A 17,705-nucleotide genomic window follows, 5' to 3' on the forward strand; every position below is an offset into this window, starting at 1 on the left:
TCAGCCCAAACACTAAAACCACTGCCGTGCTGACCTTGCTGAGCTTGGTTTTGGTGCTCGCCAGCTCCCAGGAGTAGCTGGAGGGGGCCCGGGGGTCCCAGGAAGCCTCGGCGCAGGGGAACAGGACCTCGCCCACGAAGGAATCCTGGAGGCTCCGTGACCTGGCGTAGACAGCAAAGCGCAGGGTGCAGCTGCCCAGCTCCTCCGGGCCGTACGGGCCGAACCGGCACCGGCGCGGCTCCCGGCGGGCGGGGCGGAGGCTCCGGCGGCGCACGGACACGCGCCGGGACAGCGGCGGCCGCGGCACCAGCGACACCTTGATGCGGGAGCCCTGGTGGCCCTGGGGCAGGTGCGACACGCCGAGGATGGTGACGGTGAGGGTGGCCTCGGGCAGGGAGTAGCACAGGTCGCAGTGGAGCCGGGGACGCTGCCGGCAGCGCGGTGGGGACCCCGGCACGGGGGGGACCAGCGGGCTCTGCTCGCCGCAGAGGAGTTTGGTGCTGGCGATGGTGCAGCGGCGCTGGCACAGCCCCGCCAGCTGCGGGAGGAAGCGGAGGGTGGGCAGGGATGCTCTGCCGTGGGGCGAGCCCCCGCGGGATGCCGGCGGTGCCGGGGAAGCCTCTTTGTCCCGGGCACCCGGCGCCTCTCCCGTCACCTCCTCGCGGAGCTGCTGGATGAGCACCGGCACCGTCGCCGCGGGCAGAGCCGCTCCCAGCTCCACTCGCTCCCGGCCGAGGAGGCGGCCCGGGCGCCGGCGGTGCCACCAGCACATGGCACAGCCCAGGAGGACGCCGAGGCAGAGGAGGGACAGCCCCGCGCCGAGGGACAGCTGCAGGTGCGCTGGGGAGAGAGGGAGAGATGGGCACCGTCAGCGGCCGGGTCTCGCCAGGGCTGCGCCAGCGCGCCTCTCCCTGGGGGCGGCAGCGACTGGGACGGGCAACACGCGGGTGCCCCTCTCCCCCGGGACCGTCTCCCCGCTCTCTGTGAGCTGGGACTGAGCTGGAACATCCCAAAGCCAGAAGGGGGGACAGGAGCCGGCGGGGCCGGCGCCGCGCTCGGGCAGCCTGGCACGGGGCCGGGGCTAAAACAAACCCGGCCTCACCCCGGGAGTGATAAGGGCCGTGGAAAGCCGGGAGTTATCAGCGCCTCCGCCAGGCTGACGCAGCTCGGGCACGACCAGCCAGGCGCTGGTGGGGGCACCTGCAAGGGGGGATTTGGGGTGTCCGGGCTGGATTCAAAGCGGCAGCGGCCCCTGAGGGGTGAGACAACCCACGCGCGGTCCCCCAAGAGGAGAACGTCCTCCCTGAGCTGTGCCCCTGTGGGTGATGACCTGGGCTTTGTCCCTCCCAGCAGGGATGCCCGCAGGGTTTGGGGCTCCCTGGAAAGACGGCATCCCTGCACGCTGGCATTTAGGGAGCAGGGAAGTAAATTCCTGGGCATCGGGGCTGAAGCTCCTTTGGAATTTAGTTCCTGGGTTTCAGAGCTGGCACCTGTGTGGCTGAGCTGGCAAAAACCTCCCTGTGCCCAGAGCTGGCAGCTGGAGCGAGGGATTAAGGAGAATAGGGCCGGGACAAAGCTGTGCCAGAGCCTGAGCCGGGTCCCACGGTGGGATGGGGATGTCGGAAGGAGAAAAGCAGGCATTGTCTCAGCCCGCGGGGCCGGGCCTCCGTGCCCAGGTGCCTTAATCCGTGCTGGGCTCTCCCCAGCCCTTTGTTGTTTGTTCGGGAGCCAGGTCGTGGCTGGGATGGGCTGAATGGCGGCGTTTAGGGCGGGATGGAGGGAAGGGGCCGCGGTGGGAATTTGCCTGGGGGATTATATTCCAGCCCAAACAGCGCCTGCCGGTGCCCGCGGCCGTGCAGCCCTGGGAGAGCGAGCTGGGAGGGCCGGAGGAGCGTGTCCAGCCCGGGCGCACGGACCCACGGGGATCTGCAGGGCTGGAGGGTGGGAACGTGCACCGGACCCTTGGGATGCCCGCTTTGGGGTGCGGGGCGTGCAGGGAGCAGCTCCGCCAGGCAGGGGCTGCAGAGCTTGGGGAGAGCAGCACGGAGCCGCTCCTCACCTGAGCCCAGGTGTGTGAGCACCCCCGGGGCCGGCGGACAGCCCTGTCCAGCTACCGCTGGACAAAGCCCGCAGCGAACCCCGCGGGAGGTGGCACCGGACCCCACCTTACCTGCTCCGGGCATCGGGGGTGTCCTTGAGCCGCCTCAGCCGCGCTCCCGAGGGGAAAAGCCGGGGCTGGGAGAAGCCGAGGCCAGGAGGGGTGGGCAGGACGGGAGAAGAGGTGGGGGAGAGGCTGGGATAGGCTGGGACCGGGGCCCGGCTGAGCCCGGCTGCTGTCCCCGTGTGCGGAGCTCACCGGCAGCCGCGGGACGAGGGAAGGGCGGGCAGGAGGGGAGAGGTTCTGCTCCCACGGGGTGACTCCGGGGGCAGGATGAGGAAGGTCGTGGGCTCCATCCGCTGCCCGGCTCACACTGGCGGGCCCCCGGCCAAGGCAAATGCGGGCACGGGGCATCGGCAAGGCTGGTACGGCAGGGACGGGGAACAGCTCCCCTCCCGCCGCCGAACTGGTTCAATGACTGGAAAAACAGCGTCGGGCGCTGTGCAAACAGCGAAGCTGCGGGGAGGCATTAAATGTGCCTTTTGTGGGGAGCAGGTGGTGACAGAGGAGGGATTTGGGAGATGGGTAAGGGACAGGGGCGGGGACAGCTCCAGCGACACCTGGGAAAGGAGAGCCCGTGTGGTTCCCGTCAGGATCCAGGCTGGAAGCGCCATCGTTCCAGCCCACGGGGACCCAGCCCAGCTCCAAACTGGGAGCACAGGGCCCCTGCAAGGACAGGCCCCAGCCTCCGGGAATATCTGGAAATTCCTTAAACTCAGGGAGCCAGCCGGGGGCACAAAGCAGGCGTGGGGGTCACGGTGTGAAGAGGTAGAAGTTTATTGGAATATAAACATTCAGATAACCTGTAAGATAGAAAAAACCCAACAACAACATATACAGACACTTGTTGAAAGGAGACGTTGAGGTATTTATCCACCGCCTAGGCTATCACATTTGTTTTTTATTTACTTATTTTATTTTTTTTTTTTAAATAGGTAAGAAAAACTAGTAGCAAGGCTGCTGCAGCTGTTTGGAGAGGAGAACATCTGATCGCAGTCCCCCGGGAACGCGCCCGCGCAGCGGCCGAAAGGACTCGGTGTGACACGGCCGCGCTGACCGCGGGAGCCGAGCGGGCACACGCAGCCTCCCGCTCACCCCGAGCCTGCCCCGCAGCCCCGCAGCACGCTCGGGATGCCGCTCGCCCCCTGGAAGCGCCGGAGGCTGCGCTGGGAGCAAGCTGGGGGGTTTTTGGCTGCTCGCTGCCAAGCCCGCGGCTGGTGCGCGGAGCTGGGGGGGAGGATGGAGCAACACCGCGAAGCGGAGCACTGCCCTCGGGAACGTCCTACTCGCAGCATCAAACCCTGAGTACTACACTGGGCTGGGGCGGCCCCCGCTCAGCCTCCCCCGCTCTGCTGCTGGTTTCCAGCACCCCGAACCCAAAGCCTGGCAGCTCAGCAGGAGACCCGCAGCTCAGGCTGCCGGGGCCAAAGCCAGGCTGAGGGAAAGGGTTAACTCTTCACAGTCTGGATGGTCCTTGTCACCCTGGGCTGGGAAAGGACCAGTTTATTGTTGCAGCTTATTTAACTGAGGTATCTGTTACGCTTCCCGACCTGATTCTTTCCCTGAATTGGATACAAAACAATCTGTTAGTCCCTGGCTAGTTCCAGTCTAGGTTGAGTAAAGCTTATAAACATTAATACTCTAGTAGTGTCCAAGCAGTTCAGTGATTCGAGTGCCTTTCTGTGCAAGAAAACACAACGTTAGCAAGTGAGACAAAGCAACCCCACCCCGGAGCAGCCTCTGCTCCCCAGGGCTGGGGAGCAGAGCAGAGGGAAAAGCAGAAAGTGCCCCAGTCCCACTCAGAGGAAACAGCCCCAACCCCACCCCCGAATAAAATAAAAAAACAACCAAAGGAAAACAAAAAAAGGGGGGGAAAAAAAATCATCTGATCGAGTCCCAGAGGCTGGAAAACCCTCCGGGAGTCTGCGAGGATGAAATGCCGTGGAGCCTGCGGGCTCAGCCCGGCCTCCCCTGCCCCCGGGGAGGGCACCGCTCCCTCTGGAGGCAGCTGGATGGGGCAGCTGGGAGCAGCATCCCTCTCAGGACATGTGCATTCCCACCTTCTGATCCCAGAGAGTCCTCAGGGCGGCGGGGGCAGGACAGCCCCTGGCCATGGCGTACGAACCAGCACGAGGGCAGAGCCCGGAGCCGGGAGAAGCGAGGCCAGCGCACAGATCCAAGGGCCGAGACCGCTGCTGCCCTTTTCCCTGCTGTCCTGCCATGCACATGTCCTGGGATGATGCTGGAGCTCGGCTCCTGCTGGCCTGGAGGGTGGGGAAGCCACTGCTCCTTCGCTCAGCCTTGTTTGAACCTCCTGTCTTTGGTGATAGATTTAAAAGTGGAAATGGATAGAAGCAAACACAAAGTCAGCAAACCCGCCTATTAAACCCCCAAGCGATAGGATATGCCAATACTTCCTGAAGAGGTTAAAAAAGCCACCCCAACACAAACAAAACCAACCCAACAACAAGTACATATCTGAGGTATTTCATCTGCTCAAAAAACCTGACCTGGGCCTGGAGCACGGGAAGGACGTCACCAGGGCGGGAGGGATGGGAGGGATGTCACCAGGGCAGGGGGACGGGGCTGGGAGTGGCTCCGGGCTGGGGAAAGGCCACAGGGACACGGGGACAGCACGAGGCCACCTGAGCTGCTGCTCCATGGAGCCAGGGAACTCCAGCTCTGCTTCCAGCTGGGGACCCCAGGAAAAGGCCGAGGAGGGGCTGGATTCCCCGTGCTCTGCTCCTCCCCGCAGACAAGGGGGTCTCCCCTGCTCGGGAACAGTTTGAGGGGGTTTGTTCAGAGCCCCAAATCCCCCGTGGGTCACATTAACCGCAGCACCCGCACAGGTGCCCAGCTGGGCTCCATCAGCAACCCCTTGTGCTCAGCTCAGCCCTGCAGAGCTTCCAGAGCTGCCCCAGGGAGCCTGGGCCAACCCCGGTGACGCTGCCACAGGGGCGGAGGGGCAGGACACGGAGCCCCAGCAAGCCCAGGCTGTCAGTGTCACTGGGGTGAGCTCCTCAGGGGGTACAGGACACTCAGGGGCATCCAGGACTCGGCTGAACGGGATGGGTGAGGTGGCACCAGGCAGGACCGAGCAGCTGATGGTGCCAAAACTGAGGACAGGAGCAGCAAGGACGCTCGGGAGCCTCCCATGAGGACACAGCAGGAAGGGACACGAGCAGTTTGCCACGGGAGGATAGGGCCAGGCACCCCCCCGGCTCTCAGGATTGTCAAAACACGGAGTTGTGGGTGGGAAGAGCCCTCGTGGCCCCTGGTTCCAGGATTCCAGGAGTCCCTGCCCCAGCTCCAGCCCTTTCCCTGCCCTGGTGACGTCCTGGCCACGCCCGGACCCGCGGCCCTGGAGCCCATCCCTGATTGAGAAACGCCAGGTGTGCCCCCCCTCCACGGGAACACCACAAACCCTGCGAGGAGGAGGAGGAACAAAGAGCAAAAGGGAGGAAGGAAAGGGGGGGAACGAAGTAAAAAATGCCGGACAAAGAGACGATGAAGGAAAACTCGCTGGCATGGAAAGGTTTCACCACTACCACCACCACCACCACCACCATCATCATCCTCCTGTTGCTGGCCAGCCATGAGAGCAGGTTCCTTGAGATGAGGTATCTGTGCACTCCTGCCCGGCTGCTTCGGAGCCAGCCGGGCTGGGACAGTGCCCGTCAGAGGGACCAGCTGGTGGAGGGCTCTGCGCCGGGCGTGCCCCGCGATGAGGTAGGGCTGGGGGAGCAGTGGGAGCTGCTGCTGCTGCTGCTGCTGCTGCTGCTGCTGCTGCTGCACGAGCTCTGCGGGCCCGAGCCGGCCAGGAGCTGCACCACGGGCTTCTGGGCAAACAGCACCCCTGTGGGCACACAGCGGGTCAGGGGCTGGCACGGCTGGGAAAAGGGAAGGCGTTCCCACCCCGTGGATCCCGTCCCGGTGGGGAGAGGCTCGGGGATAGGGCTTGGTGTGGCTCCGAGCGCGCTCCCGAGTCAGCGCTCCCTGGCACTGGAGCCTGGCACAGGGATGCTGTCCCTAAGGAAAACAGATCCCAAATGGCCTCTGCCTTCGGAGCAGGGAAGCAGCTCCCGCTGGGGTCAGGGCCAGGCAGGGCCAGGCCTCCCACCTGGGACTGACCCAAGGATGCGCGGGTGGGACCTGCAGAGGGGAAACTGCTCCAGCGGAGCGCAGGGGACATTCCTGCTGGGAAAGCCGAGGGAAGCCCCTCCTTGGAGAAGAGGGATAATGCTCCTTCCTGCCAACACTGCCAGAGAGCTTTTAAAACCCTTCCCTCAGATTTTACAGCACTGACACCAAGCGAAGGAATCGCCTCTCCCTGCTGCGACTGAGCAGGGACCACCCCATCCCACCCATCCTGACCCCAGGAGGGCTCCCCCGTTCCCAGGAGGGCTCCCCCGTTCCCAGTTGGGCTCCCCCATTCCCAGGAGGACTCCCTCGTTCCCAGGAGGGCTCCTCCGTTCCCAGGAGGGCTCCCTCGTTCCCAGGAGGGCTCCCAGGAGGGCTCCCCCGTTCCCAGTTGGGCTCCCCCGTTCCCAGTTGGGCTCCCCCGTTCCCAGTTGGGCTGCCCCGTTCCCAGTTGGGCTCCCTCATTCCCAGTTGGGCTCTCCCATTCCCAGGAGGGCTCCCCTGTTCCCAGTTGGGCTCCCCCATTCCCAGGAGGGCTCCCCCGTTCCCAGGAGGGCTCTCCCATTCCCAGGAGGGCTCCCCCATTCCCAGGAGGGCTCCCAGGAGGGCTCCCCCGTTCCCAGGAGGGCTCTCCCATTCCCAGTTGGGCTCCCCCGTTCCCAGTTGGGCTCCCAGGAGGGCTCCCCCATTCCCAGTTGGGCTCTCCCATTCCCAGTTGGGCTCCCCCGTTCCCAGTTGGGCTCTCTCACCAGCGTAGGTGGTGCCATTGATCTCCACGGACATGTTGATGCTGCCGATGCCGTTGGGGGACAGGTTCAGCGCCGCCGCCGCCGAGTCGGCCTTGTCTTGTCCCAGGAAGGGAGGGAGGCAGAGTTAGAGGGCAAGATCCCATTCCTTAGAGGGCAAGATCCCATTCCCTGCACTCCCCAGAGGTGAGCACAGCCCCGCTTTTGTCGCCCCCTTTTCCACCGCACAATGTCCACGTTCCAGAGCGGCTGGGGCTGCCCCTGGATCCCTGGAAGTGCCCCCGGCCAGGCTGGATGGGGGTTGGAGCACCCTGGGATAGTGGCAGGTGTCCCTGCCCATGGCTTTGAGGTCCCTTCCAACTCAAACCATCCCATGACAAGGCTACAAAGGTGCTGAAGTGCTTCGGTGAGGCTGGGAGCCCACTGGCATTTGGAATTCCTTCCCTGAGGGCCAAATTCCCATTCCCCTCCCAAGGAACACACCAGATGAGCCCATGTTTAACTCGCAGCTGGATTTTGGGTGGCTGGGAGCTGCTGTGGCTTGTTGTGCTCGGACTGCAGCAGCTCCAGCGGCCACTGGAGGGAGGGAAAACCCAGGGATGCTCCATGAAAATCAGGATTTTCCTCCATATCCTCAGCCTGGGCAGCGATGGGCAGCTCGGGAAGCAGCAGCGCAGAGCAGGGGTTGAGTCTGCAGTGGTGGTTGAGGGGAGCTGAACACCAAACTCTTCCAGGAGCTCCTGAACCTCCACGAGGGTGAGCCCGGATTTTGGGATTGCTCCTCCACGGAGGGCAGCAAGGCCACACCCCCCTAAAAACGCCACATTATTAACACTGAACCTAAATGCTGTTATCAAGCCACGCTGTGCTTATCAACAGCACCTCTCAGAGCACCTCCCAAAGCTCCGTTGGATTTTTGTGGTGCAGTGGGGAAAATGAGGGCACAGAAGACACAGCCCTGCCCCCAGCCAGCTCACAAAGGTGGGGATCCCATGCGTGAATCTGCAGGGCCCAGCCCCTTCCTGTTTGTAGGGACTGCAGCTGTTCCCAGCGTTTGGATTTAGGAAGCCTGAGGTGAAAGCAAAGTGGGGTGAGAGGGAACGAACATCGCTGGATAAAACCCGTATTCCCTTCCACTGGCAATTTTGGTTTGGATGTGACATTTAGGTGGATGCAGAGCTGCCAGGAGCTGGGAATCCCAATCCCAGCTGCTGCTGCTGCTGGGTCAGAGGGATCTGCTTTGACTTTTCCCATCCTTATTTGTGGCCAAGCACCTCAAACGAAGAACAGCTCTTCCCTTTCTTCCAAGCCGTGCCAAACTTGCCTGGCCTTGTGCCTCCTCCCAAACCTGCAGCGCCCAGGGGGCTGAGGCCTCTCATTTCCATGGATCTGAAGCTTTGGAGGTGGCAGCTGTTGGGGCTGGGGTTCTCCCAGCTCCCGGAGCCACTCTAGCCCAGCACGGACCTTCCCCTCTCCCAAAGCATTCAGGAGAGCATTTCCCAGGCCATGAACACTGCCTGGATGTGACCTCCTGGCCCAGCCCTGCCAGCAGCTCTTCTCTGCCCTGGGGCTGTGCAGATGTGGCTGCAGATCACCTGCCCTGCTCACAGCCCTGAGCGCAGGCTCCTCACCCAGGCTCATCCCAGTCCCTGGGAAAGGATTCCTGAAAGCTGGGCATCTCCCCCAGGCTCATCCCAGTCCCTGGGAAAGGGTTCCTGAAACCTGGGCATCTCCCCCAGGCTCATCCCAGTCCCTGGGAAAGGGTTCCTGAAAGATGGGCATCTCCCCCAGGCTCATCCCAGTCCCTGGGAAAGGATTCCTGAAACCTGGGCATCTCCCCCAGGCTCATCCCAGTCCCTGGGAAAGGATTCCTGAAACCTGGGCATCTCCCCCAGGCTCCTGCAGCTGCTGCCTGGACAGAGCTGTTGCCTCCACCATCAGTTAAGGGGGTGCAAGTTCTGCGGGGGTGGGAGTCTGTAAATCATCCAGAATTCCCTCACAACTGAAACGCCCTCCAAGAATCACGCAGAACTCCTTCACAACTGAAATACCGCCCACAAATCGGGCCCTGAGTGACCTCCTGTGCTGGACACAGGGCTCAGGGGGGGTTTGACCAGCTTGGAGCTTTGGGAACACGGCAGAGATCCTTCTGAATCCAGGCCGGATTTGGATGAGCCGGAGAATAAACCCAGCAGGAAAACCCAGCAAAACCACTTGAACACCTCCGTGCCATGCCCTCTGCCCGGGATGATGCCCCAGCCTCTGCGTGTGTGTGACATTCCTGGCTGGAAGCCCGTCCCTCCTGGCTGCCCCGCAGCTTTCTGCCCGCTGTGCCTCACCCTTGCCGTTGATTTTGATCTTCATGGGGATCTGCCGGGCCATGCTGAACAGGTTGCGCTGCAGCGCCTGCTGCACCAGCCGCTGCTCCTCCTCCGTCATCCGCGGCACCTTCTTCTCCGGGGGCTCTCCCGCCTCCAGCCTCTCCCTCAGCTGCTCCAGGGTGGCCGTCCTGGCCGCCACGGTGGCCTGCTGGCCAGCCAGGGTCACTGGCACGGCGATGCGGTTTGGCATGGGCACGGTCAGGGGTACCCCGTCGCCTGGGGAAGGAGGGGTCACTCAACACCAGCACTGCAGCCAGTCCCAAGCCCTGGCTCCCACATCCCCATGGATACCATGGAAAGCACCAGCACAGCCGTGCTGTTTGCCCGGCTGGGGCGGGAGGAGCTGACCTTTCCTGACGGCCGCGGCTGGCGACACCCGGGGGTTGCTGGTCCCGCTGCCCGGCGCCACGCCGATGATGGGGAAGCGGATTTTGGGGGGGGACAGCAGGGAAGGAGGCCCCGGTGTGGAGGGTGAGTAGCTGAACAGGGAGGAGCTGTAGCTGGGCCGCCGCCCCTCGCGCCGGTTGCCGTCGATGGCGGCCTGGAGCTCGGCCGGGGAGCTCAGCGACTTCTTCTCACACTCGTAGGCGTAGAGGTACTTCATGTACCTGGGGAGAGGGACAGGGCTCAGCGCTGCAGGGAACCACAGCAACGAGCACTGGGGCAGGCAGACTCGTGCCAAGGCCCTCAGCAGATCTGCGGGCTCTGGAGTTCGGGGATGAAGCACAGCTCAGCCTGGATGCGCTCAGCGTTACACAATTACCTACTACTGCTGCCACGAGGGCAGGGAAGAGTCATCCAGAACTCCTTCACAACTAAAATCTCCTCACAGAATCATCCAGAATTCCCTCACAACTGAAACATCCTCTAGAAACCACCCAGAATTCCCTCACAACTGAAATATCCTCTAGAAACCACCCAGAATTCCCTCACAACTGAAATATCCTCTAGAAACCACCCAGAATTCCATCACAACTGAAATATTCTCTAGAAACCACCCAGAATTCCCTCACAACTGAAATATCCTCTAGAAACCACCCAGAATTCCCTCACAACTGAAATATCCTCACAGAATCATCCAGAATTCCCTCACAACTGAAATACCCTCTAGAAACCACCCAGAATTCCCTCACAACTGAAATATCCTCTAGAAACCACCCAGAATTCCATCACAACTGAAATATTCTCTAGAAACCACCCAGAATTCCCTCACAACTGAAATATCCTCTAGAAACCACCCAGAATTCCCTCACAACTGAAATATCCTCACAGAATCATCCAGAATTCCCTCACAACTGAAATCTCCTCACAGAATCATCCAGAATTCCATCACAACTGAAATACCCTCTAGAAACCACCCAGAATTCCCTCACAACTGAAATATCCTCTAGAAACCACCCAGAATTCCCTCACAACTGAAATCTCCTCACAGAATCATCCAGAATTCCCTCACAACTGAAATACCCTCTAGAAACCACCCAGAATTCCCTCACAACTGAAATACCCGCTATAAACCACCCAGAATTTCCTCACAACTGAAATATCCTCACAGAATCATCCAGAATTCCCTCACAACTGAAATACCCTCTAGAAACCACCCAGAATTCCCTCACAACTGAAATACCCTCTAGAAACCACCCAGAATTCCCTCACAACTGAAATATCCTCTAGAAACCACCCAGAATTCCCTCACAACTGAAATATCCTCTAGAAACCACCCAGAATTCCCTCACAACTGAAATATCCTCACAGAATCATCCAGAATTCCCTCACAACCGAATTATCTGCTATAAACCACCCAGAATTCCCTCACAACTGAAATATCCTCACAGAGTCGTCCAGAATTCCCTCACAACTGAAATATCCTCTAGAAACCACCCAAAATTCCCTCACAACTGAAATACCCTCTATAAACCACCCAGAATTTCCTCACAACTGAAATACCCTCTATAAATCTCCCAGAATTCCCTCACAACTGACAATCTGAAATCCTAAGAACCAAGATCTCGGACCACAACACTTTAATCCAAGGAATTCTGAGGAATTACCCCTGTCCAAGGCATCTGTACTGAGCAGCACCAAGCCTTACCCCCTTGGAGGAGTTTTGGCCCACAGGTTTGCAGGAGACCCAGTCTGTGGGAACAGTGAGGAGCTTCCCTCTCTGGGGTTCTAAAAACTCCCCTAAAAACTGAGTCTCCACAGGAGCTGGGAGTGCATTCCCAGCCCTTCATTGCTAAGGCACAGCTTCACTCTGCTCAATTGTACAGGGACTTCACTCCCACCAGTCTTTTCCCTCTGCTCATTCCACTTTTTCTTCCCCAATCCTGCGCTGCAGGTCAGGAGACCAATCCTTACAGGAAGGAGGTGCTGAATTCCCGATTCCCAGTGCTAGCAGACACTAAATCACCAGGAGGAGCCCCCTCCTCCCTGTGCCAAGAGCTCCTCTTGGGAGGGACAGACAGGGCCCTGAGGGGACAGAATGGCCGGGGATGGAGGGAGGGGCAGGAGATGGGAATTCCATGCAGGAGATGGGAATTCCAGGCCTTCCCAACTCACTGCGTGCGCAGGGTGAAGGCGGCGCTGGTGATGGAGGTGGGAAGGTTAAGGCCTTTGGTGATCTCCCTCCAGATCTTCTTGTTGATGATCTCCACCAGGCCGCCCTTCTCGGTCACCAGCTTGTAGAGCATGTAGAGATCCAGGATCTGCTTGGCCATGATGGGGATCCGGTTGATGGGAGTTCCTGCGGGGGAGAAAAGGAGCACGGAAAGGATGGAGTCAGGGATGGCAAGAGGCTGAGGGGACGGGCAGCTTGTGGGGGGGGATCCATCTCTCTCCTAACAGGGAATTCAGGGAATATGCAGCCTGGCTCGAGGCCTCTCCATGGATGAGTAAATGAAGCAGGGGAGAGCAGCCACAGGGCATGGCCTTTCCGTGGAAAACCCTTTCCTGTGGGCAAAGGGAATGACCAGACCAATAAAAACCTGCGGCTCCCGAAATAGAAAGAGGGGAAGTTGGGACTATTGAATCCGAGGCACAAAGGAATCAGTTTTATGAGCTCAGGGTTAAAACCCTTGGATAAAAATCCCGGCTGTGCTCGGGGAGGGGCTGAGCAGCTCCTGGAGGTTCAGCTTTCCCAGGATGTGCTGTGCTGTTTGCCTGGGAACAGCAGAACCGAGGGAATTGGCACCAGAGAACACCTCTCCCCCATGGAGACACAACTCCAGCTTCCCTCACACTTGGAACAACCTGGAGAGGTAAATAAAGGCTGCTCCTTCCCCTGCTCACACAGAGATTCCAGCCTCCCACTCCTTTTCCCTGAACGTGCTCCCAAACACTTCCCTGATGAGGCCACGGCAGCTCTGAGCATCCCAAACCCAGGTCCTGCTCCATCCTTCCCACTCAGTTTTGTCATATTTCAGGTTAACGCAGAGGAAAATCTGATTTTTAACCCATCAGTGTCCCTTTGGCAGCTCCTGAAAGCGCTAAAGCCCAAACTAACGAGATTTAGGCACGGAGAGGAAGAAGGAATAAAGAAAAGCTGATGTGGCAGAGCTTTTATTTGGCCTGGGAAAACTCTGTCCTGGATCAAAGGGCCGCCCAGCCCAGGGCAGCATCCTGTCCCCACAATGGGCAGCCCGACCCTGGCAGGAAGGTTTGGGAAGGGGGGCAGGGACAATTATGGAATCCCCAGTCCCAAGGGGAGGCCGGTGCCACTGCTGGCAGCCCCGGATCCCCCCGGTGCCCCGCACGGAGCCGTTTATGGCCCTTATAAACGGGCTCATTCCGTGCACTGAAAGGAGCCCGGCCCTGCAGCTGTCCTCATTACCCATCCACGGGGGATTTTTTTCCCTGCCTTTTCTTTGGGAAGCCTGTTAGGCATTAGCTCGTGCTGCCAATTCCCACAGGTTAACGAGATGCTGGATAAAACAGCCCATTTTGTGCAGCTTTAAAGGGCTGAAAACCCCGCCAACTCAAAGCATCCAGGAGCAGCTTGATCAGGTTTCCATCCATTTGCATCAATGCCATCCTCTTCTCCCATCCGAGCAGCCTTTCCCTGCCCACGGAGCGGCGATCCCACAGCCTGCAGCACATCCCCTTCCTGACCTCAGGGGTGCAGATCCCTGAAATCCCTGATTTCGGGAGCACACAGGGAATTCCAAACCCTCCAAACTGCCTGTGGCTCCATCCCAAAAATCCTGGGTTTGCTCTGTTTTTCCCCGAGCCTCCATTTTGTGTCGGGGTGTCGTGGCAGCCCGGGAGCAGGGTGACAGAGGCACGGGATCCCTGGGAATCAGGGAATGATCAAGTTACCGGCCCGAGCTGTCACTCATCAGCTGAGCCAGGCAGCCGCAGGGAAAACAGGGAAATATTTCCTTCCAAAGCCTCCAGGAAGAGCCAGGGCTGGGGTTTACACCCCAAAACGCCCCTTCTTTCAGTCATTAACCAGAGCAGCAAAGCCTTCGCTCGGCTGGAGGGGGATGAAGCCCCTCTCCCCCCACTCAGAGCCACCCGAGTTTCCCCAATCCAATGGAGGGAACAGCATGAACTTGCCCAGCAGGGACTTTCATCCCAATGGAGAGTGAAAGGGAAGGCCCACGGATAAGGCTCAGCTGCTCACACAGAATTATTGACAAATACCTGCCCCTTCACGTCCCCCATCTCACCCTTCTCCAGACTGCCCCAGCTGAGCAGCTGGGGAAATGCACAGATCATTCATCCAGATTCACCTGCATCAGCAGGGAATAGAGGCTGAACACCTCCTGGGAGCTGCTCCCAGCTGGAGCAGGGACAGTGACAAACCCTGACATCCCCGAGGCACCTCAGCAGCCCTGGGACACCTTCCCTCGCTCAGCTTTGCTTTCAAACAGGGCCGAAGTGCCCTGAAATTTCATTTATAAACGCGGTTAAACAGGGATTTATAGAGAAACACACACTTAGAAACTCGGCTGAACAGGGATTTATAGAGAAACACACACTTACAAACTAAGCTAAATATGTTTAGATTGAGAATATAAATTTACCCACTGAGATAAAACCTCAAGTTTGGTTTTGCCGCCCTCCACACATATAAAATTTCTTTGTACAGCTGAGAAACTCTACAGCAGGGACAGGACTGCTCCCATCCTACTGGAATAATTCCATTTTCCATGCTTCCCTACAGCACTGCCCCAAGTACCACCCCACGGGTCCAGCAGAGAGCGAGTCGGGGTTCGGGCCCGGCGAATTCCCGGTGTTTTCCAGAGGGATCGGTGCCCTCTCCTCCCCCAGGCCTGCCTTTATTGGAAACCCCCAGCGCCCCGACAGGAAGGGCTGAAAGCCGAGAAGCCTGGGCCCAGCGGATCCTGTCCCTGTCAGGGGCCATGATGGATTACTGTCATCTGGCAGCACCACGATTAATGATCCCGGGGTCAGGGGGCAGAATTCCAGAGGGAAAGGTCAGCAGCCGGGGGCACAGCGCAGGACTTGTTGCCTTTTGATGGCAAACTCATTTTACTGTACTTCCAACCTCCTGCCCCGAGCCCTGCCCGGCTCCGAGAGGGAGAGGAAGATCCTCTTCTCCCAGCTTCCCTGGAAAACAACTTCTGCTCCCTTCTAGCAGAGCCCCAGCTCCGTCACCGGGCTCATGGCAGCCAAACGAGGGGCACAGGGAGGCTGTTCCCACCGGGCAAGGGGAGATGCAGAGCTGATAAACACGGAAGGGGAAAGCAGAGCCACCCCACGGCCCACGGGCTCCTGACTTGCTGAGGAGAAACGCAGCCACAACCTGGATTTCTGGAATTAAGGCATTCCCTGGAGGAAGGCTGACTGGAGCCATAAACATCCCCGGCCTTGGAGGGAATTCCTCCCCTTCCAAAGCCTCCTCTGTTCCAGGCAGACGGATCGGGAGCCTCAGGGGCTTCTCCGGAGAGGCCTCAGTGTCCCCTCTGCTCGGGAAATCTGCTGGATTTGCAGCCTCCCAGAGCTCCTGAGGGGGCTGAGGAGGGTGTGAGCCCCAGGAAAGCCTGGAACGGCTGGGTTTACCCAGGAAGCAGCTCCTGGAGAAGAGGGTCGGCTCTGCTCGGCCTCGCCGAGGGATTCGCTTTGGCCCATCCTCTTCCTCCCCATCCAACACCACCCCAGGGCATTGTTTTCCTCTCCTCCATCCTCCCTTAGCCGAATTTCCGAGCCAGACCTCCACCTGGAGGTGCAGACTGAGGACAACTGCCCCGAAGGTGGGTTTTAACCAAACTCCAGGCAGTTTTAGGGGTTTGCTCGGCTTTCCCTGCCGCTCTCCCCACACAGGGATTTCCCCACCACCCAGCGGCCTAAGCCACGACTTGTCCTGCACAAAGGGCCCTTAATCACACCCAGCCCCTGCAGCTCTGCTTTCCCAACCACCTCCCACTTTCCCTCTCCGATTTCCTCGCAGGAGTGTCCATTTTACAGCAAGGAACAAAGGAGGTGAGAATCCCAAGCGTTTAAATGGCATTTAAATGGCAACGAAATGTGCTCTGGAGTGAAAAACAGGCACGGAAAAAAGACATTTTGGAAGCTGCGACATGTACCAGGTAAATAAAAAGCTGCTCTTCCCACTCTAAATATGCTCAGAGGAGAAATTGTATCAGGCAGCCAAAAGGAACAGGTTTTCCCCAGGAAACTGGGAAAGTCCACAGGGATTTAAAGTAATATCGAGCCAAATCTTGAGGGGAACAGAACTCTGTGTTTCTCTGAAGGGAGGCACAGCAATTCCGTGGGGTGTGTGATCTCGCAGCTAAACAGAGGGAAAATTCACTCCACAGCAGCAAATCAGCTTGGCCCCCGCGCTGCCTCAGCTCCTCATTTGCCCAGATCCCTCTCCAGGGCCAAATCCTGGCTGCTTTAGGGTTTCAGCCCGAGTTTTATGGGGTTTGGCTCTCCAGAGCCGGGATGAAGAGCCCCCCTCTGCTCCCTCAGTGCCACAGCTGATGCGGCCTGTCCAGGCAGGGCATTCCCACCATTCCCACCTCCCAAACAGGGAGTCAGCACCCGATCCGGGAGCCTGCAGCCCATGAGAGCCCATCCAGGGGGAGATCAATCAGCCTCGGGGGGACAGGAGGCCACCTCTTATCTGCTGCCCTGCAAAGGGGCTGCCCTTATCAGATTGCAGGGCCTGGTGGGCACCGGTGCCCAGCCACGGCCCCTGATCCTGCCCTGGATCCCACGGGGAGCTGCAATCCCTGATCCCATGGGGAGCTGCAATCCCTGATCCCACGGGGAGCTGCAATCCCTGATCCCACGGGGAGCTGCAATCCCTGATCCCATGGGGAGCTGCAATCCCTGATCCCACGGGGAGCTGCAATCCCTGATCCCATGGGGAGCTGCAATCCCTGATCCCACGGGGAGCTGCAATCCCTGATCCCACGGGGAGCTGCAATCCCTGATCCCATGGGGAGCTGCAATCCCTGATCCCATGGGGAGCTGCAATCCCTGATCCCACGGGGAGCTGCAATCCCTGATCCTGCCCTGGATCCCATGGGGAGCTGCAATCCCTGATCCCACAGAGAGCTGCAATCCCTGATCCCACGGGGAGCTGCAATCCCTGATCCCACGGGGAGCTGCAATCCCTGATCCCACGGGGAGCTGCAATCCCTGATCCCATGGGGAGCTGCAATCCCTGATCCCATGGGGAGCTGCAATCCCTGATCCCACGGGGAGCTGCAATCCCTGATCCTGCCCTGGATCCCATGGGGAGCTGCAATCCCTGATCCCACAGAGAGCTGCAATCCCTGATCCCACGGGGAGCTGCAATCCCTGATCCCACGGGGAGCTGCAATCCCTGATCCCACGGGGAGCTGCAATCCCTGATCCCACGGGGAGCTGCAATCCCTGATCCCACGGGGAGCTGCAATCCCTGATCCCACGGGGAGCTGCAATCCCTGATCCCACGGGGAGCTGCAATCCCTGATCCCATGGGGAGCTGCAATCCCTGATCCCACGGGGAGCTGCAATCCCTGATCCCACGGGGAGCTGCAATCCCTGATCCTGCCCTGGATCCCACGGGGAGCTGCAATCCCTGATCCCATGGGGAGCTGCAATCCCTGATCCCACGGGGAGCTGCTCTCCCGGCCCAGCTGGGCCAATCCATTCCCTGGCTCTGTTCCCTCTGGCAGATGTGGAACCCCTGCCTGCAGCTTTTCCATAGGCGTGGCCTCGGGAGATCAGGGATCCACTGCCCTTTTCCAGGCAGGGAGAGGCAGAAACAGCCCAGGGGAGCTGCAGGCTCGTCCCTCAGCGCTGAGCCACCTCTGCTGCCACCTGACA

At 59.7% G+C, this 17,705-nt stretch overlaps 1 protein-coding gene across 1 annotated transcript in view; it reads right to left on the bottom strand.

The window, feature by feature from the left end:
- Positions 1-3,026: 3,026 nt before the first annotated feature.
- The window catches only part of ARID3B (AT-rich interaction domain 3B), a 28,547-nt gene continuing 13,868 nt past the window's right edge, over positions 3,027-17,705 (bottom strand). Inside the window, exons 5-9 of the mRNA XM_082290586.1 lie at positions 11,982-12,165; positions 9,774-10,033; positions 9,384-9,641; positions 7,048-7,143; positions 3,027-6,014 (exon numbers count right to left, since the gene is read on the bottom strand). Of these exons, the coding sequence (XP_082146712.1) occupies positions 5,836-6,014; positions 7,048-7,143; positions 9,384-9,641; positions 9,774-10,033; positions 11,982-12,165 (977 nt within the window). The 3' untranslated portion in view covers positions 3,027-5,835. The remainder of the gene's footprint in view (positions 6,015-7,047; positions 7,144-9,383; positions 9,642-9,773; positions 10,034-11,981; positions 12,166-17,705) is intronic.

Source organism: Coloeus monedula (assembly GCF_965178545.1).
Source record: "Coloeus monedula genome assembly, chromosome: 14".
NCBI lineage: Eukaryota > Metazoa > Chordata > Aves > Passeriformes > Corvidae > Coloeus > Coloeus monedula.